At 54.3% G+C, this 25,286-nt stretch overlaps 1 protein-coding gene across 7 annotated transcripts; it reads left to right on the top strand.

Annotated features, from left to right (window-relative positions):
- Window positions 1-115: 115 nt before the first annotated feature.
- On the top strand, window positions 116-25,044 carry QRICH2 (glutamine rich 2). 7 transcript variants are annotated; one of them, XM_082440224.1, is made up of 21 exons: window positions 116-3,297; window positions 3,471-3,563; window positions 4,807-4,866; window positions 5,297-5,407; window positions 9,592-10,840; window positions 11,063-12,145; window positions 12,750-12,835; window positions 13,507-13,604; window positions 14,116-14,230; window positions 17,736-17,996; window positions 18,632-18,802; window positions 18,891-18,965; window positions 19,151-19,315; window positions 19,430-19,551; window positions 20,141-20,206; window positions 20,475-20,576; window positions 21,005-21,208; window positions 21,830-21,977; window positions 22,320-22,407; window positions 23,184-23,309; window positions 24,830-25,044. In XM_082440224.1, the coding sequence occupies exons 1-21, from the start codon at window positions 2,830-2,832 to the stop codon at window positions 25,012-25,014; spliced, it is 5,076 nt and encodes a 1,691-aa protein (XP_082296350.1). In that variant the 5' UTR covers window positions 116-2,829; the 3' UTR covers window positions 25,015-25,044. The 7 variants fall into 7 exon arrangements, with proteins under 7 accessions (XP_082296350.1, XP_082296346.1, XP_082296345.1 ...); XM_082440220.1 differs by having other exon boundaries at window positions 9,592-11,161; window positions 11,192-12,145; XM_082440219.1 differs by having other exon boundaries at window positions 3,471-3,533; window positions 9,592-12,145.
- The last annotated feature ends 242 nt before the right edge of the window (window positions 25,045-25,286 follow it).

Below are 25,286 nucleotides of genomic sequence, written 5' to 3'. Positions count from 1 at the left end.
CAGAGCTGCCCACTCTCCTGCCTTCTGTCCAGACTCTGCAGAAGCTGGTGCCTTGAACGCAGGGTGGTCCAGGTCCATGGCTCCTGGACATAAGTCTCCCTCTGCAGGTTCCATTCCCTTCCCTTCACATTCCGTGACGTTCAATTCTTGTTGAATAATATATTTTCAACCTAAATTAAAAAAACAAAAAACAAAAACGTAACTGTCCTTTTCCCTGCATGACAGGTGACACTTAGGTTGGTTGCATTACTTAGGACTGCACTTGATCATTCTGCCACCATTTTAAATTACATAATCACGATTCTAGTTGATACCTTATTTGTCGGGCAGGCCTTGCCGCAAATGCAGTGTAGACTTTTTACACCTTTTAGTCTGATCCAAGTCAGGACTGAATGAAACAGGCAGGAGGAGTGTCTGCCCGGAAATGAACTGTAGTCTCTCATTGGTTCTCATAGCTCCTAAGAGATAATAAAGGGCAATTTGCTTATTTGTACAACTGTATTTCTCTGCAGGGAGGTTTCCTGGACATTTTTCCCCCTTTCCCAATGACTAGGAAAGTTCCCAGCCCGCCATCAAGACTTGAGCACATTTGCTTTTTCAAGCACACAAAGAAGTTGCCTTTTGTTAATAGTCCAAGTAGGGGAATGCTGAGGAAAGAACTTAATTATCAAATAATTAGCATGGTTGTAGAGGAAGAGCCGCGGACTGTTACTCAGGAGACTGGTTCTGTCCTGGAGGTCGGTCAGATGACCAGTCCTTTCTGGCCCTCTGTCATCGGTTGTGGAAGGGGAGGTTAGGAATTGAAAGCTAAGGTCCTTTTCAACCCCAAATTCCATTTATACCTGCGGTTAATGTTTTCTTTCCTGTGTCTCTAAAAGAGATTTTTAAATGTACTTATTTGTCAAAAGCGTTTAGGAGAATACATCTCCTGGGATTAGAATTGGAGTATATTAGAATAAGCTCTTTGCGTTGGCGTTTAGTGAGTCCTAGTGTGTGCCTGGCATGATAGCAAGTCTCAGGGACATGAAAATGGAAACGTGAGGGCTTGGGAGCCGATGTTCTGGCCGTAGCTAGTGTAGTAGTAGCAGTCACATTCAGTAGAAAGTCACTGAACTTAGAATGGTTAAGCCCACACACCACACCACAGCCTCCAGTACAGCTGATGCTCAGTCCTAAGGCTTCAACTTCAACTTTGTGATCTGGCCTTAACGTTTTCTTTTTTTTTTTTAAGATTTTTTTGATGTGGACTATTTTTTTTTTTAAGTCTTTATTGAATTTGTTACAGTATTGATTCTGTTTTATGTTTTGGTTTTTTGGCCTTGAGGTATGTGGGGTCTTAGCTCCCTGACCAGGGATCAAACCCGCACCCCCTGCATTGGAAGGCGGAGTCTTAACCACTGGACTGCCAGGGAAACCCCCAGCCTTACGTTTTCTAATGTAAGAGTGTAAGTGCACAGAAGACTACAAAGAATTTCTTCTTTTGATGATCTCAACAACCACCTGAAGGCCTACTGTGTGTCAGGCTCTGGGTGACAAAAAATGAACAAAAATCCTTGGGTGTTACCCTCAGGGAGGTTTTAGACTCGTGTCTAAAACTCCATTTCCGGGAAACACTGCGTTTATTGGAGGGGGGAGGGAGTGAAAAATGAAGGGTTTCAATTTTACCAGTTCAGACTAAACTAAAAATTTGAATTTGAAAAGTAGTTAAAATAATACATAGTATAGATGCAGTTACAAGTTTTCTTTAGCTTCCTGAATATAAACACTGAAAATTGTTACCTGTTTTCTGGGAGAATCTAGTATGGGGAAGTCAACCCTCAATTGCTGAGGGCATCAGATTCCTCTGGTCCTGTCTAATCAGTCCTGCCTTGTAACCAGGGGAGATGCTGGCGCTTGACCAGATGTCTGTTTTGAGATAAATGAGGCCAGGGCGGCACAGAGAAGGTCTATCAGCTTGTGGCTAACTGGAACCGCCTGGGTAGTGAGTGGTCTTTTTCCAGGTTACCTTCCCTTCTGATTGAGCAGAATGATATGGGAACTGTTCCCAAGGGGCCAAGGTCTCAGGACTGCGTCTCTTAGATCCGTGCCACCGCCCTGCGAAGGGAACAACTAAAACACACAAAACATAGTGGCCATGAGGCCTCTTAAATCTTCCCACTATTGTGGCCCCCACAGGAGAGTAAATCAGCTGGAATCTAGGTGAACCTTAAGGGGTCTCCACCCCTCCCCCCCCCTCCCCGCGCCAAAACGGATGTGTTTCCTGGTAGGAATGCCTCGGCACAGCCCTTATAGTGCCGTTTGGGAGCGTTTACTGAGAACAAAAATTGGTGGCACCTTGGGGTGTGGCCAGGGCTTCCTGACCTACTAGGACTGGCTGTCTTTGGGGGTCGGGGGTGGCTTCTAGAACGGGCAGGTCTCCGCGCTAAGGCCGGCTCTCAGCGGGGCGTGTTCTTGCGCGGAATCCCGGGGGCGCGCGGGGGGCCTCCCACAACCGGGCAGCGAACGGGGCCGCGCACCCAGTTCCAAACGTCCGCCAGCCGCCAGGGCAGGGCACTCCAGGGCTCGAGCTCGGAGACCGAAGATCGGACGGTGGCGGGCTGACGGCGGAGCCTCGGCGGTGCCCGGACCCCGGTTTCCCGGGAGCGAAGAGCCGGAAGCCCGAGGGCCAGGCGCTTCCTCTCCGTCCTCCAGGCGGGCTCCAGACTGCGCCTGCTGCCCGGCGCGGCGGGACCCAGGGGCGGGGGTGCCCCGAGGCTTCGCAGTGGCCCGGAAAGGCCACAGAAGCGCGACAAGCCGTGAGGGGGGCAGGGCCGCCGGAGAAGGCGCACGATGCCGCCCACGACGGGTGCCCCCTCGGTCTCCCTCCGGGAGCTGGCCGACCTCGCCATCGGCACCCCGGAGGTGGGCGCCGTCAACTTCACGGCCCTGCACACGCTCATCGTGGCCATGCTCAAGAATCTCAACCTGCAGGATACTCGGATCGACTTCCCGTCCCCGATGCTCGAGCAGAGTCGCCTGTTCGAGTCCCCGCGGGTCTCAAGCAGTAGGGCGCAGCCGCAGGCGCTGGAGAGCCAGGTGAAGGACCTGGGCGGGCAGGTCCAGGACCTCAGCCTGCAGCTCACGACCATGGGGAGCCAGGTGCAGGCCATCGTGGCGCACGTGGAGCACTTCCCCTCCCAGGCCGGAGGGCTGGACGCCCGCGACTGGCTGGAAGTGAAGGATCTGCCCTTGCTTATGCAGGGGAAGGCGCAAGTAGGGTCGACGGAAGTCCGGAAGGACAGCGAGCCGGTCCCCCAGGTGGGCGCGCAGGCTGTCCGCCCCTCCCCCCGCCCCGCCCTCTCTGCAGCGCCCCCTGGAGCTGAGCCCCGGAGGCGCACCTGGGGGAGGAGGCCGGAGCCGGGAGGTGTGGCGGGGCCCAGGCCTGCTTGCGGCCTGGGCCCACGCGGCGTGGCCCGTGCTCTACGTTTCAGAGCATGGAGCTGCTCCAGGACATCATGGAAGACGTGAAAATACTGAAGGAAGCCCAGCAAAAGGTGAAGGAGCAACCCGAGTTGCACCCGGAGGTGAGGGCGGCCGGGACCCCACCTTGGGGAGCTGAGTGGCCCCTTCCCGGGCAGCCTTCTTCGTCCCCTCTGTTTACACGGGGGCTCACCCACCACTTGTCAGACACCCAGGCATCCTGAACCGACCCACAGAGGGGCTGACAACTTCTCAATAGTCTTTGAGCGAATTTCCTTTAAACTAGAGTAAAGAAGGAAGGTGGTGGGTGTTGAGAGACAAAGCTTGGTCCAAGAAGAGGGGGACTGGAACGGAGAAGGTTATGGGTCCCCACCACCATCCCCCTACCTGCAGCCCCCCAGGCAGCCCCACTCTCACTTGGGCCTTTGCTCCCTGGGAGAGAGAAGCACAGATCCCTCAGCGTAAGCATTTTCCAGTGAACAGCAGAGACCGGAAGTATGCCAGTTCCAGGAGATGCTAGGCAGTGCTCCTGTTTCAGGCCCATATGAGACCGGAGTAGGGGATTAGAGCTGGGGAAAAAGGAGGAGCAATTAGGAGGAAGCCCAGGGAGAGGCTGAGAAGAGAGACTTGAGAGAGAAGAAAAGCTCAAAGGAGGAGGTGGCCGAGACCCTGGAGGAGACTCACCCACGGATGCCACGTGCCCACCTCATCCCAGGCCTCCAGCCCCCAGCAGGACTCATTTCTGCTCTGGGAAGCTTTTCTTTTTAAAGTGTGGTGTTCTTAGGTTTGGGGCTGTCTTCGGTTAGACTAAAGGCTTGTTTTACCTTTAGATTCGTAGATTCTGGAGGTTTGCAGAAGTTATAAGGAGCCACTTAAATGGTAGCAATTTGCTTTGGTTCTTTTGAGGTGCTTTTCTCTTTAAGCAACACAGTCGTTCAGATGCCCTTGAAGTACCCAGTCATCTTTGTCCTTGAGAGGCGAGGTTAGCCTCCTCGAGCAGTGCTGGAATGTCTCACTAGTGGGTTGTGTGAAATGCATCCCAGGACCAAAGAAAGGTTCCCATTCCTGCATTGCTTTTGCTTGTGGCACGCTGTCCCCGGGTACCACCTACCACACTCGCTTCCCTTCCTCTTGTTGGCTGGGAAGAGAACGGGGAGCCTGGCTTACCAGCCTTCTCTTTACCCTCGGCTTCTCTCAGACCCACACACCTCCTTTCCTCTTCTGCCTTATGAGAGAGTGTGTGTGTGTGTGTGTGTGTGTGTGTGTGTGTGCACGCGCGCGCACGCGCGCATGTAGGGGCCACAGGAGGGGCTGCTTTGATCCTCAATCTCTGCACTCTTCTTCCAGAGACTCCTCCGACGGATTGACGAACTGGAGAAGCTAATTAGAGAAAGGGACGAATTCCTGGTAATCTCAGCCAGTTCTGTGGGAAGGGCCCTCAGGGCCCCAGGGGGGTAGGATGGTCGCCCGCAGCCCGGCCCCCTCTCTCGGGGCTCATCCAGACTCTCACCCCAGGTGTCTGCATCCTTCCAGGGTGGGGTGCTGTATGCCCTCTGCCTCTTGGGATGCCCCCCCTGGAATGAGGGAACATTCTTTCCCTCCTTGCTCAGTTGTCCATCCAGGGCCCACATGGGACAGGAAACCAGCCACTCAGGACTCACTGAATGGCTTTTCCTCGGGGCTTTGGACCCACCCAATCCTGTTAGTTCTGTTCTGTTCCTAAAGCTTTCTGGGATTAAACTCGGGGTGTGTGTGTGTGTGTGTGTGTGTGTGTGTTGTATGTTGTGTGTGTTTGGTGTGTGTGTGTGCACGCATACATGTTGTCTTTCACTGTCAGGAAACAATGAGCTGGAAGCTCAGTGTGATGCCTGCTGCAGAAGAAGCCACCATGGTCACCTGGGAAGAGCTGGAGCAGGCGATTACTGACGGCTGGAAGGCCTCACAAATGGTGAACAGAGACGGGGGTGGGGTGGGGGGGGGGCTTGGGCAGCGGTCTTGGGTGGGGCCCCCGAACCTTTCCCTTTTTACTGCTGTGCAGTATTCCATTCTGTGGATGTTTATAATTTATTTCACAAGTTTTCTATTATGGATATTTTTTATGTTTTTCCCCAATCTTATAACAAACCATGCTCTAATGTGACACTCACACAAGTGAAGGTACTCATAGGGTAGATTCCTAGAAACAGAACGCACATTTGTGATTTGGCTAGCTTTTGCCAAATTACCTTTTGTGGGCGTGGTTCCAGTTTGGACCCCCACCAGCAATGTAGGAGAGAACTTGTTTCTCAGTATCCCGCCAACGCTGTCTGTTGGTACCCACTTTTTTTAGCTTGGCCGATCGGTTAGATAGAAAACAGTACCAGAGCATAGTTTTGATTTGCTTTCATAGCTTTTCAGAGTTCCTTTAGAGTCTGTCCTGAAATGCACGAGTCCCTTCACTATTAGTGGACAAAGGTGACCAACCCTGGAAATAAAACCTCTTCAGGAAGCCTTTTGCTGATGGTGACTTGTACCACGGGTGCGGGCATCTGTGCCAAGGCAGTGCACAGGATAACCAGGCTAAGCTTTCTTTGTCTGAATAAAGTGGGTATTTTCAAACGGCCCTCGGCCCTCAATGACAAGGATCAGCGGCCCTTTGGCCTTGACGTTCCTCTTCCCCTGGCTTTGTGTATCTGGGTCACTCAAAAAGGGTCACATGGACGTACAGACTCACGGGCAAGAGAGCGAAGAACACTTTGGCACCACCAAGTGGCCATCTGGGGTTCGCCAAATATTATCTGGGTACAAAAGGCACCCTTCTGGTCTCCCAGACTGCTTTCTGAGTTTGGGGCCCTTCTTCAGAGGAAAGCAGCATCAGAGAGAGTTGGAAGAAGAGCCTGCAAACAAAGAGAGTGGCCTAGAAAAAAGTGGCCTCTGCTTTCACTGTTATATTGTTTTAAGCCAAAGCTTTTTTACACTTACCCACATGTCACTGTCCTATGTTTTGAGTGAGCAACACATTTCCTCGGGGTGCCACCAGAAGACACCTGCAAGACCTAAAAATAAGCCCCAACAGAAGCAACTCTAGACATTTTTACTTCTCCAGAGGTAAGAAAGTGTCAGGGGTCTGACAGTTGCTCATAATCATGAACGACCCCAGAAGCAGATGAGAATTAGTATAAATATTAATTTTTGAGAAGCAAGAGAGCAAGTAATGACAAGTGCAGGCCTGCATAGACCATAATGAAGGCAGTGGAAGGAGAGTTTCACTATCTCAAGTTGGGAAAATACAACACACTTGAGCCCAATGTTTTTTTGGCGTTGTTGGTGGTAACTCTAAGGCAATTGTGAGGTGCACCATCTGCCTGCGTCATGAGTAGAGAGCCAGGGTGGAAGGGAGGATGTGAGTCCGGGGTTGGGGAGTGTGATGAGTATGGAAAAGTAAATTCCATGTTTGGAGAACCAGACGTGAGGAAGGAGGCTGCAGCTATCCACGTAGCAGCTACAGTTAAAGGAGCTCAGAACTAACATGGAAGATGCCCATCCCAGGACTTGAGTGTGAAAGGACACTGACCACTTGTTTCCAAGGGCGTGTTCTGATGGCCGAGAGGGCAGTTCTTTGCAGTTTTCTTCATTACCCAGAGGTGATGATGATGACGTCGCTTCTACTTCTCCTCTTCCTCCTCCTCCTCCTGGTACTTCTTCTAATGGTCAGCAAGAATGAAAGACTTACCGTAATCAGGAAAACCCAATCCTAGCATTGTAGTCAAAACTTGCTTAAGGGAGGAAAAAGCTTCCTCAATTCCCTGTGATCAAGGTAATGAGTCTGGGGTGCCAGCTAGATCCATGGCAATGGTCTTTTAACAATCGGAGGATCTTCCAGTGGCCATGTTACTAGGTCCGTGGACCTTGAGGATAGATGCTGTCTTGCAGAAACAGCGTGTCCAAAGTAAAGGACATTTCCTCTTCAAAGCTTTGTGGCCTGACAGGTTAAACAAAGTAGAAAGCAAAAATTAAAACTTATCTGCAGGCCTCCACCGAGGGAAAGGCGGGTGACTGCCTGTTAGGTTGTGGTCACCCTTTGGATATCTTCTGCTTTGGGACCCAAGGAATAGTGGAGCAATTTAGAAAGGGGCTTCACAAGATTGAACATGACTTCAACTAACTGCGGCCCCATCTTCCTCTTCAAAGTGAATATGCACTGGGTCAGCACCCCTCCTGGCACCAGGACACACACGCCGGCACTCGCTACTGTGCTCTCCGTGGCCATGGCTACCCAGTCCATGGACGGGGCCTCATGTGCCTCCGGGTGCGAAAAGACAAGTCCCCTTTAGGCAACTACGGGCCTCCTGGATCATGTTTTTAAATCCATTCTGCTGATCTCTGCCTTCTGATTGGAGTGTTTAATTACTGATAGAGTTCACAACTTCCATTTTGCTATTTGTTTTCTATATGTCTTATGTCTTTTCTGTTTCTCTATTATCTTCTTTTGTGTTAAATAAATGTATTCTAGTGTACCATTTTAATTCCTTGTATCTTTTACTGTATATTTTTTGAGGTTTGTTTTGGTTTTTTTTTTTTTGGCTGTGTTGGGTCTTCGTTGCTGCACGAGGGCTTTCTCTAGTTGCGGCAAGCAGGGGCTACTCTTTGTTGCGGTGCACGGGCTTCTCATTGCAGTGGCTTCTCTTGTTGTGGAGCACGGGCTCTAGGTGCGTAGGCTTCAGTAGTTGTGGCGTGCGGGCTCAGTAGTTGTGGCTCACGGGCTCTAGAGCGCAGGCTCAGTAGTTGTGGCGCACGGGCTTAGTTGCTCCGCAGCATGTGGGATCTTCCCGGACCAGGGCTCGAACCCGTGAACCCGTGTCCCCTGCATTGGCAGGCGGATTCTTAACCACTGCGCCACCAGGGAAGTCCCTTGAGTTATTTCCTTAGTGGGTCCATAGCCATGTTCAGTGTAGGGCTGATTATCCTCCGCTTCCGACGCAGCACCTTTCTGAGTCCTTTGCCCCCTGAACTGCAGGTTTCTCCAAACTGGCCTGTAGAGACAGGCACTGTTCCCAGCCCCGCAAGAGTCTGAGTGCTGTTCCCTCTAGCTTTGAAGGTGGTTCTTTTCCCAATCTGGGTAGTTTCGTCACATGTATGTGCTGGTCCTTTCTGTGCTGAATACCCGAGGGGAACCCTCTGGGAATCTGCTTTGTTGTCTTTACATGCTTGTGCTTTCTTCCCAATCCTGTGTTCTTTGAGCTCTCGCTGCCTCAGTCTCCCTGAATGCTTATCTCTGTCTCTCACACAGGGAGTCTGCTGGGCCCCACTTCAGTCCCCCATCCCTGCATTGCAGCCTGGGAACCATCCAGCCAGTAAGCCGAGGCAACAGTAGGGCTCCCATATTTTGCTTCCCCATCTTTCAGGGATTGCTAGCCTTCATCAGCTGATACCCAGTGTCTAGAAAACCACTGTTTCATAGTTGTTGCTTTTTGGTTTTTTGTTTTTGGTTGTTATAGACCGGAACATAAATCTAGTCCCTATTAACTCCATTTGGGCTGGAAATGGGAATAATCCGTCATCCTTTTTTTTAACAGCTTCTTAATTTTCTACAGTATGGTTGTGCCATAAATATACCCCTATTGATAATCTATTTTCATAAATAATGCCACAGACTCTGTCTTTGTACATATATCTTGGTGCATTCTTTTGTGAGAGTCCATACAGAAAATTCCCATCTATGGAATTTCTGGATTTGTGCTTTGCATTTTAAATACATGGTATACTTTCCCTGCAGTGTACACTCTACCACCAGCAATGGGTCAATGATGGGGTAGACTTTATATTGTAAACTCAATAAATTATTCATGTCCTTTATTTGTAGACTCAGCGAGAGTCGGAGTTGACCACTTGTATTTTGCAGGTTTTCCCCTGCCTTTTATTGGGGAAATTACATATTATGATGCCATTTACAAATGTGCAGATTCTCAGAAATCTGGAGAACTATCCTTCAAGAATGTCAAAGTCGGTCTTTGTGTCCAGTTTAGTTTTGTGAGGGTATTTTTTTCCAGGGTCTCTAAATCATCTTAGATACCCCAGACTTCCTTCCCTCCAACTCTTACAATGAGTACTTTTTACTTAGAGTCACTGATTTCTTTCTTCCTCTTCCACCAGGTCTCAGAGTCATCAACAGGGCTTCCTAGGCGCAAAGGGCAGGGTTCCATAACATCAAATGATAAAATTTCAAGTGGAGCCTCCACCAAGCATCCAAGTATTGACGAGGCTATAGAGTCTGCCAGTGGTTTTACCACAGATAAGACCTTCTCGGGAACCAGTGGCATAGGATACTCCTCTGAAGGGGTTACTGGCAGGGAACGAAGCAAAGGTGTGTCTGCTGCTGGGTTTCCTGGTAGAGAACAGCGCTCAAGGGCCCGTGAAGAAGCTGGCTTAACCAAACCCCGTCCCCAGTTGAGAGCAGAGTCAGATCGTCGCCGGGCTAGAGAGCAGCACGGCTTAGCACATCTACGCAGAGATGAACGAGATGCACACCTTGGCCCAGTTTATCAGGACGTATCCTCCGCCACCTTGCCTAGAGATCGGCATGGTCATGTGTCCCCAGATCAGCATGGGGGAGTGCACATTAGCCAGGGTCAAATCTATGCATGGCCAGATCAACGTGGATTAGGACCACTTGGCCTGGATCAGCCTGCATCGCTACAGCCTAGCACTTATGTACGTGGTGTGGTACCCCTCACTGTGGGTCAGCTTGGAGTGATGCCACCTGGAATGGATGAGCAGGAATTGGTACTAGCTGGCATGGCTCAGAGTGATGCAGTGCCACCATTGGTATCTGGCAGAGATCAGCAAGGATTGGAACTACCTAGTACAGACCAGCCTGGTATGGTTCCACTTAGCGCATGTCAGCATGGTGTGATACTTCCTGGCATAGACCAACATGGTATAAAACAGGCTGGCATGGACGAGAGTGGTATGGGACCGCTTGGCACTGATCAGCATGGATTGGTGCCTCTTGGTGTAGATCAGCACGGATTTGTAATATTTCGCACAGATCAGCAGGGCTTGCTGTCACCTGGGTTGATGCAAGTTGCTGCAGATCAGCAAGGTTTTGTACAGCCCGGTTTGGGGATATCTGGCTTCATACAACCTGGCACAGAGCAGCATGATATGATCCAGCCCAGTGCAGGTCAGCCTGCTTTGGTCCAACCCAGTATAGGTCAGCCTGCTTTGGTGCAGCCTGGTGCAGGTCAGCCTGCTTTGGTGCAGCCTGGTGCTGGTCAGCCTGGTTTGGTGCAGCCTGGCGCTGCAGGTCAGCCTGGTTTGGTGCAACCTGGTGCTGCAGGTCAGCCTGGTTTGGTGCAGCCTGGTTTGGTGCAGCCTGGTTTGGTGCAACCTGGTGCTGCAGGTCAGCCTGGTTTGGTGCAGCCTGGCGCTGCAGGCCAGCCTGGTTTGGTGCAACCTGGTGCAGGCCAGCCTGGTTTGGTGCAGCCTGGTGCTGCAGGTCAGCCTGCTTTGGTGCAGCCTGGTGCAGGTCAGCCTGGTTTGGTGCAGCCTGGTGCTGGTCAGCCTGGTTTGGTGCAGCCTGGCGCTGCAGGTCAGCCTGGTTTGGTGCAACCTGGTGCTGCAGGTCAGCCTGGTTTGGTGCAGCCTGGTGCTGGTCAGCCTGCCTCGGTCCAACCCGGTGCAGGTCACCCTGGTTTGGTCCAGCCTGGAATGTATCAGCGAGGTTTTGTGCAACCTGGAATGTATCAGCGAGGTTTCGTGCAGCCCAGTGCAGGTCAGCCTGGCTTGGTGCAGCCTGGTGCAGGTCCACATGGCTTTTTTCAACCTGGTGTATCTATGCCTGGCTTGGTTCCACCTGGTACATATCCACCTGGTCTGGTACAGCCTGGTGCCTATCCACATGGTTTCATGCAGCCTCGTGCCGATCAGCGTGGTTTGGTTCAACCTGTAATAGATCAGCATTGGTTGAGGCAATCTGGTACAGATCGAAGCTTGATACCACCAGGCCCAGAGCTTCATGGCTTTCCAACATACCATGCAGACCCTCGAAGTTTTATATCACCACGCCCATACCAGCATGGTGTGGCACCTCCTGGCAGAGATCAATATGGTCGGGTGTCACCACTCGTAGCCAGTCAAGGTTTGGCATCACCAGGTATAGACCGAGAAGGTTTGGTACCACGAGAGACTTATCAACAAGGTTTGATGCGTCCTGGCCCAGACCAGCATGGCCCAAAACCATTACGCACGAGTGTGGGATCTGCACGCCAGGATCAACAGCATTTGGGAACACCTGAACCAGAGCAGCATGACCGGGCACATTCTGTCCCAGACTCCCATGGCCCAGGGTACCAAGATGTAGATCAGTATGTCGAGGTAGGTTTGGATCCAAATGAAATACGTGACTCAATGCGACCTGGAGTTTCTGTTCAGACTTCACCAAGCCAAGACGCCCCCTTTCTCAGGAGCACACACTCCCTTGGCTGTTTATACCGAGGCTCATCAGAAAGGAGTGATGTTCAGGGTGAGAAACGTGATTCACTGGATAAATTGGCTCCTAGCTTCCCCACGGCAGTGGAAACATTTCGTCTGATGGGAGAGCTTATCGGCCTCTATGTGGAGCTTAAGGAGAACATAAAGGATCTGGAGGATGAACAAGCTGGCCAAACAGACTTGGAGAAGATCCAGTACCTGCTGGCACTGATGGGTGGGTGCTGCGTGCCCAGAGGAGAGGCTGCTGTCCTCCTCCTCGCTTGGTTTCATCCTTCTCTCTCCCTGGGCCTCTGCCTGAGGTCCTGAAAACAGCATTTCCATTCTTAGCCATTCTGGGTTCTCCCATAGCCTTCAGGGTCCAAGAGATGGGATTAAACTGGTAGGAGTGCAGGAGCTTCAGGAGAGGAGTGAGGCAGGTTCTTATGTCTTTGCCAGACTCTCTGGAAAGCAGCTGGGAAGATGTTGGGATGAAGGGAAAATGATTTCATGGGGTTGGGCGGGGAGAGAGAATGTTGAAAAATTAAATTTAACCTTTGCACATTCACAATTCCAGCCCCAGAGAATAATTAAGATTTTAGAGTTGGGTGGAAATTGTGGGTAAGTGGTCCCACAGCCCTTTAGGATATTAAGCATTAGGTGGACTCTTTAGAGCTAAGGACGCTTATCCCCTAAAAGGACACTCCTTTCTTCCCATCCCCTCTCTCCAGCCCCCAGGAAAAGCAGATAAATGATACGTGTTGTTCTTGATTGTGAGGGCTGGGATTGGGAGGCCATGGGGAATCTTACGCTTCTGACTCTAAGGCCTCGATTCTCCATAGTCAAGAAGTCCATACCCGCTGACCTGCAGGAACAGCTGAAGACCTTAAAGGCCTTGACCAAAGAAGTTCAGCAGGAAAAAGCAAAAGTAAGTAAGGGAGGGTCCGCCTACTTGGCCTTCAAGTGCCAGTAACCCCTTTCATTTGCATTTGGATAGATTACACAGTCCTTTCACTTCCATTGTTATCTCCCTGGGTCTGTACAGTCCCCTCAGATGGGAAACACACCTCAGGTATCCACGTGTTTATTTCCTGGATCTAAAACCTGACATTGAAAGCTATTAAGATTCAGTTGGGCCAACAAGGAGGCCTGAGCTCCTTTCATTACATGTGGCCATTTCCAATAAAAGCCACTGTCACTGGAGCAGCCTTGGAGCCAAGTTCGTGGGACTGTCTGGGGCCAGCGGTCATGGCGAGGGGCTGCTAGGTCTTCAGTCATTCTTTTAATGCTAGATGCCTACATCCATGGGATGGATGGATGGGTGGATGTTAGGAAGGGACCTTGGGCTTTGCCAGAGGGTTGGATAGGATTAGGGAATGGGGGGGACTCCCTGGTGGTCCAGTAGTTAGGCGCTTTCACTGCCAGAGGTCCGGGTTCGATCCCTGGTCCGGGAACTAAGATTCCCACAAGCTGCGTGGTGGGAATTTTTTTTTTTAAAGGATTAGGGTATGGGGGAGGGGCTTGCTGGGGCTGCAGAGGTACGTTCAGAAAGCAGAGATCTCAAGCCTGCCTGACCCTCCTCTTCCACTGGATTTGTAGCTGGAGAAGATGAACAGGATCCTGGAGGGGGAGGGGGAGCAAGAAACAGGAAAGGAGGTGAAAGCTGGCCAGCTGAGCCTGCAGCTGGGAATCCTCAGGTAAAATCCCCTGCCAGATGCAACTTCTGTCCTGGCATCACATGTTCTCAGCCAAGGAGGTGATAGAAGCCTTTGGTTCACTCATCCCTGAACTGACCACTCTCTTTGACCCGCATTGTGTCTGCTCTTCAGGTTGTCTGTATCTAGTTCAAGTTGCTAGTGGAAGTTTCCCAGGTTCTTAAAACAGCTCAGCACCAGGGCTTAGAAGAACCAAAAAAAAAAAAAAAAGCCTCTTGGATTCTGTCCCCAGTTGGAGGCTTCGGAGCATTTGCTAGAGCCCCTCAGGGCCGTCTCTGTGCAGTGCCGGGCCTCACCCCCTAGAAGCCTCTCAGGCCAGCACACTGGGCACCCACCTCCACGACAGGCGGGGCCTTGGACCCCTTGGACAGAGCTGGAGGGGGACATGAAAGAGCCCTGTCTGCCTCCTCCATCCCTGACGGCCGGGGCTCAGCACTGGTGGGCCCAGGCCCCTGGGCCGGTGCTGGGGCCGGACCATCTCTCGTGCATGCAGAGTCACCGTGGCTGACATCGAGAAGGAGCTGGCGGAGCTGAGGGAGAGTCAAGAACGGGGCAAGGTCAGCACGGAACGTTCGGTCTCCGAAGCCTCCCTTTACCTGCAGGATCAGGTGAGGATTCCACACTCTGCAGCCACAGGGACTAGGGCCCTTCGGAGAGTTGGCTGTGGACACTGGGGATACTAGACTCTTATCTGACATATAATTTGCAGATATTTTCTCCTGTTCTGTGGGTTGTCTTTTCACTCTCTTGAAAGTGTCTGCCTGCCTTTACATCTTTTTTTTTTTTTTAATTATTTATTTATTTATTTTTGGCTGTGCTGGGTCTTCGTTTCTGTGCGAGGGCTCTCTCCAGTTGCGGCGAGCGGGGGCCACTCTTCATTGCGGTGCGCGGGCCTATCACTTGTGGCCTCTCCGTTGCGGAGCACAGGCTCCAGATGCGCAGGCTCAGTAGTTGTGGCTCACGGGCTTAGTTGCTCCGCGGCATGTGGGATCCTCCCAGACCAGGGCTCGAACCCGTGTCCCCTGCATTGGCAGGCGGATTCCCAACCACTGCACCACCAGGGAAGCCCACATCTTTTTTTTTTTAATTAGAGTATAGTTGATTTACGATGTTGTGTTAGTTCCAGGTGTACATGCCTTTACATCTTGAGTGTTACGATCCTTGGTCACCCCACAATGTTCCCAGTGAGGAGCGTCTGGGCTAGGAACAGCCCTCTGAGTGCTTGCAGAAGGATCACATGGGCAAAGCCACTGGGCCCAGGGGTCCCACGTCAGGAGCCCCTTTGTGCTAGAGGCCCCATTCTGGGCCCACTTCAAGTTTGTCAGGACAGTGGTGTGCACCATTTCATGACCCAGACCTGATTGTCAGGACAGCAGTAGGACAGCAGTAGATAGTGCGTTTAAGAGTCATCTGTCATCCCAAAGCTCACACCTGAGCTTAGCAACCTCTGGGGCTCCCTGGGGCCACACCTGGGAGGGCGTCCACGCCCTGCTGGGCAGGCTCGGCCTCTTGACTCTTCAGAAGCGTGTCGGCTCTTCTGGTGGCACGAGTCTTGCTGAGCTCGGGCAAAAGGGAGCCTGGCTGAAAATACACACGTGCAGAGGAAATTGGGAAAAGCAGAATCTCCAGGCCAAGCGGGCAGTCTGGCCTGGGCCACCTCCTGTCTGTCTTTCTGTGTGTCTGCCTTTGCCTCTGCGTCCCCTTCCTTATCCATCTCTCTCAAATACCTGCACATCTCTCTTCCCTTCCGCTCTCAGCCAGCTTTTTTATCTCTCACACACAGTCCAAAAGGGCTGCCCCAGGCCTTGCAGTGTTAGGCGCTTCCAAGAAAGGGGGCCTTAGGTTGGTGCAGTCCCTCTCTCTAAGCCAGGACAAGACGTCACAGGTCTTTGGCCAGTCGGGTGTCTAGCTGGGACCAATCATTTGTGGGGACAAACTGGGACCATGGGATCCAGAAGAGAGCAGGAGGGCCAGGGGAAGGAGTTTGTTCCCAGCCAGGCCATGAAAGACCCCTGTAGTGGTAGCACTTATCACATTCTCTCTCTTTTTTTTTTTTAATTGAAGTGTAGTTGATTTACACTCTTATATCAGTTTCAAATGCACACCATAGTGATTCACTGTTTTTATAGATTATATTCCACTTAAAGTTATTATAAAATAATGACTCTATTTCCCTGTGCTGTACAATATATCCTTGTGGCTTTTTTGTTTTACACATAGTAGTTTGTACCTCTTAATCTCCTACCCCATCTTGTCCCTCCCCCTTCCCTCCCCCCACTGGTAACCACTAGTTTGTTCTCCAGATCTGTGAGTCTGTTTCTGTTTTGTTATATTTACTAGTTTGTTTTATCTTTTAGATTCTACATATAAGTGACAACACACAGTATTTGTCTTTCTCTGTCTGGCTTATTTCACTAAGGATAACACTCTCTAGGTCCATCCATGTGGTTGCAAATGGCAAATTTTCGTTCTTTTTTATGGCTGAGTAGTATTCCGTTTTATATGTAAACCACATCTTCTTTATCCGTTCATTTGTTGATGGAAACTTAGGTCACTTCCATATCTTAGCTATTGTAAACAGTGCTTCCGTGAACATTAGGGTGCATGCATTTTTTCAAATTAGTGTTTTCATTTTCTTCGGATAATATATACCCAGGAGTGGAGTTGCTGGATCATATGGTAGTTCTACTTATCGTTTTTTGAGGAACCTCCATACTGTTCTCCATAGTGGCTGCACCAATTTACATTCCCACCAACAGTGTAGGAGGGTTCCCTTTTCTCCACACCCTCTCCAGCATTTGTTATTTGTAGACTTTTTGATGATGGCCATTCTGACTGGTGTGAGGTGATATCTCATTGTGGTTTTGATTTGCATCTCTAATAATTAGCAATGTTGAGTATCTTTTCATGTGCCTGTTGGCCATCTGTATGTCTTCTTTGGAAAAATGTCTGTTCAGGTCTTCTACCCATTTTTTAATCAGGTTGTTTGTTTTTTTGATGCTGAGTTTATGAGCTGTTTATATATTTTGGACATTAACCCCTTATGGGTCATATCGTTTGCAGATATTTTCTCCGATTCCATAGGTTGTGTTTTCTTTTTGTCGATGGTTTCCTTTGCCATGCAAAAGCTTTTATTTATTTATTTAAAAGAATCAATTTTATTTATTTATTTATTTTTGGTTGCGCTGGGTCTTCGTTGCTACGCGCGGGCTTTCTGTAGTTGTGTCGAGTGGGGGCTACTCTTTGTTGCTGTGCGCGGGCTTCTCATTGCAGTGGCTTCTCTTTGTTGTGGAACACGGGCTCTAGGCGTGCAGGCTTCAGTAGTTGTGGCATGCGGGCTCAGTAGTTGTGGCTCACAGGCTTAGTTGCTCCGGGCATGTGGGATCTTCCCGGACCAGGGATCAAACCCATGTCCCCTGCATTGGCAGGCGGATTCTTAACCACTGCGCCACCAGGGAAGTCCCCAAAAACTTTTAAGTTTAATTAGGTCTCATTTATTTATTTTTGCTTTTGTCTCCTTTGACTTAGGAGACAGATCCAAAAAATATTGCTATGATTTATGTCAAAGAGTGTTCTGCCTGTGTTTTCCTTTAGGAGTTTTATGGTTTCCAGTCTTACATTGAGGTCTTTAATCCATTTTGAGTTTATTTTTGTATATGGTGTGAGAAAATCACATTCTCTTATTGTTATTTACATTCTAGATGGGGACGGAGCACGTGTGAGCCCGCCCCTCGTGTCCCCAGGGCCTGGAGCAGGGCCTGTGTGTCGTCAGGGTGTTTGTGGACTAAGGGACATCAGCCCTGTAGGATTTAGCTAGAGGAGATGTGTTCTCACACTGCACCAGTGGGCTGGCTGGAGAAAGGTCCAGAAGCCTCCTTCCTGCAAGGGCTTTATCAGCGTCTGTGCTACCCTCCCTGGGAACTCTGGTCACTATTTAATGGATGGAGGTCGAGCGCCTCCCATGTGCTGCACACCCTGGGAGGCACCGAGGCTGTGGGACGGCCCGGGTCACAGCAGGCCAGGGCAGAAAGCACTCGCTGGTGGCGACCGCGTGGATGCGGCGTAGCTGGGCCTCGCTCACTGCCCTGCACCCGCCCTCTCGCCCGTGCCCAGTTAGACAAGCTCAGGACGATCATCGAGAACATGCTGGCCTCGTCCTCCACGCTGCTGTCCATGAGCATGAGCGTGGCCCCGCACAAGCTCCTGACCACCCTGGCACCCGGCCAGATCGACCCTGCGGCCACCTGCCCAGCCTGCAGCCTGGACCTGAGTCACCAGGTCAGCACGCTGGTGCAGCGCTACGAGCAGCTCCAGGACATGGTCAGCAACCTGGCTGCCTCCCGGCCCTCCAAGAAGGCCAAGCTGCAGAGCCAGGTGATGCCGCCTGCTTTCCTCCGGTGCGGCCGCTCATGGCCCGCCTGCAGGGAGCCCCTCGGGGAGTCCCCGGAGGCAGGATGTTTGGGCCACTTTTCCATGATGGAGCCCTTTAGCGACCGCACGGAAGTCCCTGGTCTTTCCATAGGGTCACAGCGAGGGCAGCCGTAGAGCTGGCTCTGGGGATGGGGGACCACGGGGAAGAGCTGGCTCCATGGGTGGGGCAGTGCCATTCACATGCCTCGGGACGCTGGCATAGCTTTAGGATTCATCGCCCCTCCTTCATGCCCGTCTTCTGGACTCCTTCCCACTTCCCCTCCAAAGGGCAGGCCTGCTGGTGGGGCAGGGAGTAGCACAAGTCCCTGAGGCCTGCCTCTTAGACTCCGGAATTCAGATTCAGCTCAGGGTGGGTGGCGAGGCTGTAGCCCACACCCCAGCTCTCAGGGGAGCAGCTCACCCCTCCTGGGCCTTGAGACCACCTCTGCTGACCACCCACCCCGGCGGACCAGGTCCCTCAAGGCCAGTCCATGGGGAGGTGGGGAATTGTGGCGGCAACTGAGGAGATCCAGAATGGGGTCTGAAGTCGGCCTGTCTGCCAGGTGATGTTTTAAGGGCTGACTTACCAGGGGCAGCAGTACCCCTGGGGGTGCCCCAGGGAGGCTGCCTTTGTCCTTCTGCTGCAGGATGAAGAGCTGCTGGGCCGCGTCCAGAGCGCCATCCTGCAGGTACAGGGCGACTGTGAGAAACTCAGCATCACCACCGGCAGCCTCATCGAGGACCATCGGCGGAAGCAGAAGGACATCGAAGTGAGGGCGGGCGGGGTGGCAGGGGCGGGGCCGAGGCGCGACCCCAGTTCCTCCTTGTTCCTTATGCGCTGCTCCCTCGGCCTCCCAGGTGTTGTACCAGGGTCTGGAGAAGCTGGAGAAGGAAAAGGCCAACAAGGAACACCTGGAGATGGAGATCAATGTGGTAAGGCTAGGCCGAGGGGCCACCCTGCGTCCCAGGGAGGTCCCACCGCTCGTTCTTCAGAAGGCTGAGAGAGGAGGGGAGCCCGACGGGGGATGTGGGCTCGGTGCTGGCGCTCTCACTGCAGGGAGTGGGCCCCCCCCCATGGCTCTCTCCCATCTGGGGGGCCTCTTCCTCTCTCCGGGCAGAAAGCCGACAAGAGTGCCCTGGCGGCCAAAGTGAGCCGTGTCCAGTTTGACGCCACCACGGAGCAGCTGAACCGCATGATGCGGGAGCTGGTGGCCAAGATGAGCGGGCAGGAGCAGGACTGGCACGAGATGCTGGACAAGCTCCTGGTGGAGATGGACGGCAAGGTGAGGGGCGGGAGGCTCCAGGGCCCCCTGGCCTGGGACAGCGCCCCCTCCTCCAGGTGCCGCGGCCCCCCCCTGCTTCCTCAGAGCTCACCGGGGCCCCGCCCCCACCCACAGCTGGACCGCCTGGAGCTGGACCCAGTGAAGCAGTCACTGGAGGATCGCTGGAAATCCTTGCGACTGCAGCTCAAAGAGCGTTCTCCACTCTACCAGGCGGACGAGGCAGCCGCCATGCGGAGGTGAGGCCTGGAAGGGGTGAGGGCAGGCGGGCGGGCGGTGTGCTCAGAGGGAATGGCTGATCTTGCCTGGGACCATCCCGCAGTAGGAGGGACAGAGTTTTAGAGCTTGAAAAGCTCTTCTAGCTCAGGCCAGTTCACATTACAGCTGAGAGAGGGAGGGGAGGGAGGCGTAAGGCTCTCTGGGCACAGGTGGGAGGGGGTCCACAGCCCCCAGAGCTGAGAGCACTCCTGGGGGGGTTTGGCCCATAGCAGCCTGAGTCCCAGGATTTCCATTCCTGGCCGCCAGAGGGCTCCCGAGGCTTACGCAGGGCAGTCCTGGGGCCCTTGGGAACCCTGCCGGCTTTGGGTTAGGGTAGGTGGGTGCTGGGTGTGTGCCCAGAAGCGGACATGTCTAGGAGCTGGTGAGTTTGGTGAGTTCCCGGGGAGCTGGGCCCGGAACTGCCTCTGGTGGCCTGGGGCCTGTCACCCTGGGCACTGAGCGTCCAGCCTGCCTGGCCCACAGAGCGCCAAGCCCGCTGGGTTCTCCGTCTCTCGCGTTCGGGACCGTCTGGGCAGGGCGCTCACCCTGTGTGTGTTCCACTCCGCACAGGCAGCTCCTGGCACATTTCCACTGCCTCTCATGTGACCGTCCCCTGGAGACGCCTGTGACTGGAGAGTGAGTGACCCCAGCTGGTGGCCACGCTGGGGGCGGCACGGCAGGGCTGCGTCTCCTGTACTCCCTGCCTGTCTCCAACTCCTGTCGGCTCCTCCTCTCTCACCGTTCACTCCGTGCACCTCGGCTGCTCCTACCCCTGTCCTTCAGCCCCCCACCCCTGCCCCGGCGGGAAGGCTCCTCGGGCAGCTGGAGTGTGGGGAGTGGGCGGGGGGCTTGGACGATGGGGTTTCTCACACTCCGACCTTCCCTTCTCTCTGTCCCTGCCCAGAGTCATCCCCCTGACTCCTGTGGGCCCAGGCCTGCCCGGGCACCGGTCCACCCGCCCCTACACGGTCTTTGAACTGGAGCAGGTCCGGCAGCAGAGCCGCAAGTACGGGCAGCGGAGGGAGTCCTGTGCAGGGCTTTGCAGGGGGGTCTGGAGGGCGAGAGCGGAGGCTCCTCCTCACGCCTGGGATGGGGAGTAGGGGCGGTGCTGCTAGGGTGCTGTCTGACGGAGCTCCCAGCTCCTCCCAGGGTGAGCGCGTCGGAGGAGGAGAGCGCCGACCTAGTAACCGCCTGCCTTTGGGTCCCTGCTGGGCATCCTCGGGGACATTGCCTCTGAGACCCGCCCCTCCCTGCTCATACCGGGCATGTGAGGAAGGGAGGGGGAGGCTCCACGAGTGGGTCGGATGAGTGGGTGGGGGCGTGTTTCACGCCTTCTGGGGCTCCTGCCCTCCTCCCCGCGGCCTTTCCACCTCCTCCTTGAGGGGAGGAGGCCGGGGGCGTGGCTCACCCCTCCGCTGGGCCCGCCCCCCGCAGCCTGAAGCTGGGCAGTGCTGCCTTCCCCCGGGGCAACCCGGGGCAGACGGAGCGGAGCGTGGGGCGCCTGCGCAGCATGCACTCCAAGATGCTGATGGACATTGAGAAGGTGCAGATCCACTTCGGGGGCTCGGTCAAGGCCAGCAGCCAGATGATCTGCGAGCTGCTGCACTCCCAGCGCCTCAGCTGCTCCTGCTACAGACGGTGCGCGGCCGGGCCGGGCCCCCGGGCAGGCAATGAGCTTCGGCCCGCTCACAGCCCACCCACCGCCGAGAGCCTGGCCCAGAGCGGGGGAGTGTGCGTGCGTGTGTGTGGAAGAGAGAGAATGTGTGTGTGAACACGTGTGAGTGTGAGAGCATTGTTCACGTGTATTGTACGAGTGAGACTGTGTGTGTGTGTGAGATTATGTGTATGCATGAGGGGTGGGGCCTGTGTGTGGGAGAATGTGTGTGAACGTGTGTATAAAGGTGGATGAGAATGTGTGATTGTGAACATGTACGTGTATGAATGTGTGGGAGTATGTGTGAATGTGTGTGTGTGTGTGTGTGAAAGCATGTGTGTGTGGATATGTGAACGTGTGTGTGTGAGTGTGTGAATATGTGTGTGAACATGTGTGAACGTTTGAGAATGTGTGTGAATGTATGTGTGTGAACACGTACGCGTGAGAATGTGCGTGTGCCTGTGTGTGTGTGTGTGGCCTTCAGGGTGGCCGGGCCACCCTGCTCACTCACCCCCTGCCCTGTCCTGGCTCGAGTGCTGCCCCCCCAACCCCAGGCGTGTCCCAGGCCGCACCTGCTCCCCGTGACTCCGCTGTCTTCACCGCAGGCTGCCCGACGCGGCCGATCACACCTACCCGAGGGCGGCCCGGCGCTGCGGGGGCAGCCACACCCTCACCTGCCCCTCCCGCCGCAGCCGCCTGCAGCACCTGGCACAGGGCCTGTACCCCACCGAGGAGATCCAGATCGCCAGGAAGGTGGGGGACACTGCCGTGACGCCAGACTCTCAGGTCCCTCTGGAAAAGCCCCCAGAAGTCCCCTCCTGGGCCCTCGGCCTCGGGGTGGTTTCTTAGTCAGACCCAGTCCAAGCGTCAGGTTCTTATCCTTTCCTGGGAAGAGGAATGCCAACCCGGCCACCCGCCCACCTGGCACTACCGCCTCCACCACGGGTCCCCCATCCCCCTGTCGCTCGGCCCTGGCGCTGCCCAGGGCCCCCTCAAGGGCTCTGAGCACCATTTGGTGCCGACCTCAGGAGAGGTCCGCCCTCTGGGAGGCAGGACGGGAGGGCAGCTCTAAGCGGCACTTGCCCACCTCCACAGCACGACGAGGTGGATATCCTGGGCCTGGACGGACATATTTACAAGGGACGGATGGATACAAGGCTGCCGGACATCCTGAACAAAGACAGTGAGTGTCCAGGTGGCCCAGAGGCCCCTCAGCCTCCTTGCTTGGGTCCCACAGGGTCCGTCCAGCTCCTTAAGGCACTTCTTGTGGCCACCGGGCCCTGACTGCCTTCCTCCTCCACCTCCCTGACTCCAAACGTTCAGGTCTCCAAACGCCTCCGGGTCAGTGTTTGCAGAAGAGGGACAGCTGTCCAGTCTCGGCCAACTAGCTGGGGTGTCGTGGCCCCATCTCTTCTTGCCAGCCTTTATCCTCAGGCTGCCACCCCTGTCTTCCTGCCTAAGCCTCTGTTCCCAGCATCACCGAGGCCAAGTCCTACCCCTTCTTCATAACTCAAAGTACCCTCTCCTGAGCCCCCCACCACTTTGTGAATCACCCGTGTCCCGGAATGTCCCCTTCCAGTTAGCCATCCTGAGGTGTGCCGTTTGTCACCTCCCACCGGGTCTCACCGCCACGTATGCACGTTTCTAGTTGCCTCCCCTCCCGAACTATAAACCTGGAGTCAGAACTCACCCAGCACCTGCATGGGGCTGATGTCTGGGGGGTGGATATCCGAGTGAGTGGGTGGATGGATGGATGGATGGACGGACAGATGGCCGGGCGGACATATCGGTGAATGAAGTGCTTACAAGGGGCATATCCACGAATGAAGATGGAGGAGGACGCCAGCTGAGGCTGGCTGTGACCAGCAGCCCTGCAGCCCTCTCCCCATCCCCATGGGTCCCCACAGGGCTCCCACCCGGTGTCTCAGAACTGCCCCTCCCCTCCACTGTCTCCATCAGATTCGGGGATAAAGCACAAGGCCAAGCAGTCCCAGCCCCACGTGCACCGGCAGCGGTCGCTCAGCGGCAGCACTCAGCTGCCCTCACGGCCCCAGAGCGCTCAGATGCTGTCTGGCAACAACTCAGGTAGCTCCTCTCTGGATGGAGGGTCCTTCTGGGTGGCCTCGGCACTGCCCCCCGCCTCTCCTCCTTGCCCCGCCAGGCCCCTTTCCTGCCCATGACTGGTATATACCTTTATTTCCCTGGAGAGAGGAAGGGCCTGGGAGCTGAGGGACAGGATGCAAGGGAGGAGAGAGAAAACCCTTCATTGCTGAGTGCTTGATAATGAGCCAGGTCTGTGGTCAGATACTGTTACTGCCCCCATTTCACAGAAGAGGAAACAGGGGCAGAGTTGCAGCCCAAGCTCTGGCTCCAGGCCCGAGTCCTTCCCCTGCTCACATGTGCCGACTCTCCTGGAGCTAAGCCCCCTGGCCTGGAAGGTCCCCCAGAGTCCCTGCTCTCCCCAGAGGGGCTAAATCCTGCCTGACAGCCAGAGGGCTAAGGGTTTCCCTGGGGTTTGGCTACACATGGGGCCAGAGAGGGACAGTGGCCTGGAGCTAGGAGGCTGGATCACTTCCAGGTGACTCTGAGCACCTCTCCCCCTTCTCTTGACCAGTTTCCTCATCTGTCAATAAAAGGGTGCTGGATTAGGGCTGCTTAGCTAGGCTCCCCCTTGAGAGTCTAAGAAAGGTGCTGACTTTCTTCCCATAAAAAGTTACGCACCCACAATGCTTTACGGCTACTTCCGGAGGTTCAAGGACCACCCCCACCCCCTGCCCAGGTTAAGAGCCCCAGCTAGGTGCTTCCCCCCTTCCAGTGCCAGCATTCAGTGAGTGCCTGGAGGAAGCAGAAACAGACTAAGCGGCAGTGGTGGTCACGTTGCCTCGCCTCTGTTGAGGGTTCCTCACCGGCCAGGCACTGCTGAGGAGCTTTCCACTTACAAACCAGTCTTCACCCTCATGCATTAAGAGGCAGGGACCACTGTTGGTCCCACCTACAGCTGAGAAAGCCGAGGCACAGAGAGGTTAAAGTACTTGCACAAGGTCACACAGCTAGGAAGCAGCAGAGCTGGAGTTCAAAGCCAAGCCATCTGGCCCCAGAGCCAGCGTTGGTGACAAAGGGTAAGAGCCTGGGATGGAGGACTCAGCAGTGGACAGACAGCACAGGTCTGTGGCTCTCGGTTCCGAGCTGATTTCTTGGGGGTACTTAGCTTTTTTCTCCCCAGCACTCCATCGTCTACTCCAAGGGCACTTAAAACGTGTGGAAGCAGCAGCAAGAGGGAGGGTAGTGTTAGGGAAAATTCCTGCACCTATTTGTGTCAATATTGCCTAAATAGTCCCTGTATTAAGAGGGAACGTTACCAAAGAGGCAGGCTCTTGGCCCCTGATGAGGGCTTGTTTATTTTTAACTCAGAGAGATTGTAAAGGAGTGTGACTTAGGGGCTCGTATGAGGGCTTGCCAACCCCCACCACCCCCAGCCTGATGCCCCAGCTCGGCCTGGCTACTGGGGCTGCTCCCGACTTCCCTGGGCTTTGTGCAAGCTGGGGTGGGCTGCTGGTGGGCATGGGTGCGAGACAGAGCCAGGTCGGCTCCCTCCTTTCTCGCAGGTCCTTCTCTTCAACGGAAAGACAGACCCGTCTCCACCGAGGGGCGCCTCTCCCAGCCGAATACAGCTCACCTGCCCAGTGAGATGGCAGACCTGCCAGCGGGGCTGGAGATGCACATGGACGTGCCTCCTGGGGAGGGGCTCGAGGAGCCCACCCGGGGGCCACGGTCCACCACTTCTCACTGAGCAGAGCTATAAATAAATGTTGAGGAAAAAGCTTGGGACCATGCAGCTTCTCTGGTCCTGGCTCAGGAAGGTGGAGTGAGAGGGAGGGGCCGCTGCAGGTCAGGTGGCACACCTCTTGCAGCCTGCCCATTAGGCCATGGCCCCCAAACAGGTTGAGCTGTTCTCTGAGGGTGCCAGGGCTTCGAGAGGGCTGCGAGTTGCACCCAGGGCCAGGAAGAGACAGCACAGGCCAGACCCCAGGCTCCGGGGACTGGCGGGCCTGCAAGCGGCCT

Source organism: Balaenoptera physalus, assembly GCF_965194825.1.
Source record: "Balaenoptera physalus genome assembly, chromosome: 20".
NCBI classification, from domain to species: Eukaryota; Metazoa; Chordata; class Mammalia; order Artiodactyla; family Balaenopteridae; genus Balaenoptera; species Balaenoptera physalus.
Note: the sequence above shows the minus strand (reverse complement) of the source record. Positions and strands in the feature narration are given on the sequence as shown.

Coding starts and splice junctions, on each gene's coding strand:
- QRICH2 (XM_082440218.1), top strand. CDS start 2,830: ATGCCGCCCACGACGGGTGCCCCCTCGGTCTCCCTCCGGGAGCTGGCC. Junction 3,298..3,470: donor ACAGCGAGCCGGTCCCCCAG/GTGGGCGCGCAG, acceptor TCTACGTTTCAG/AGCATGGAGCTGCTCCAGGA. Junction 19,316..19,429: donor TGGTGGAGATGGACGGCAAG/GTGAGGGGCGGG, acceptor CCCCACCCACAG/CTGGACCGCCTGGAGCTGGA.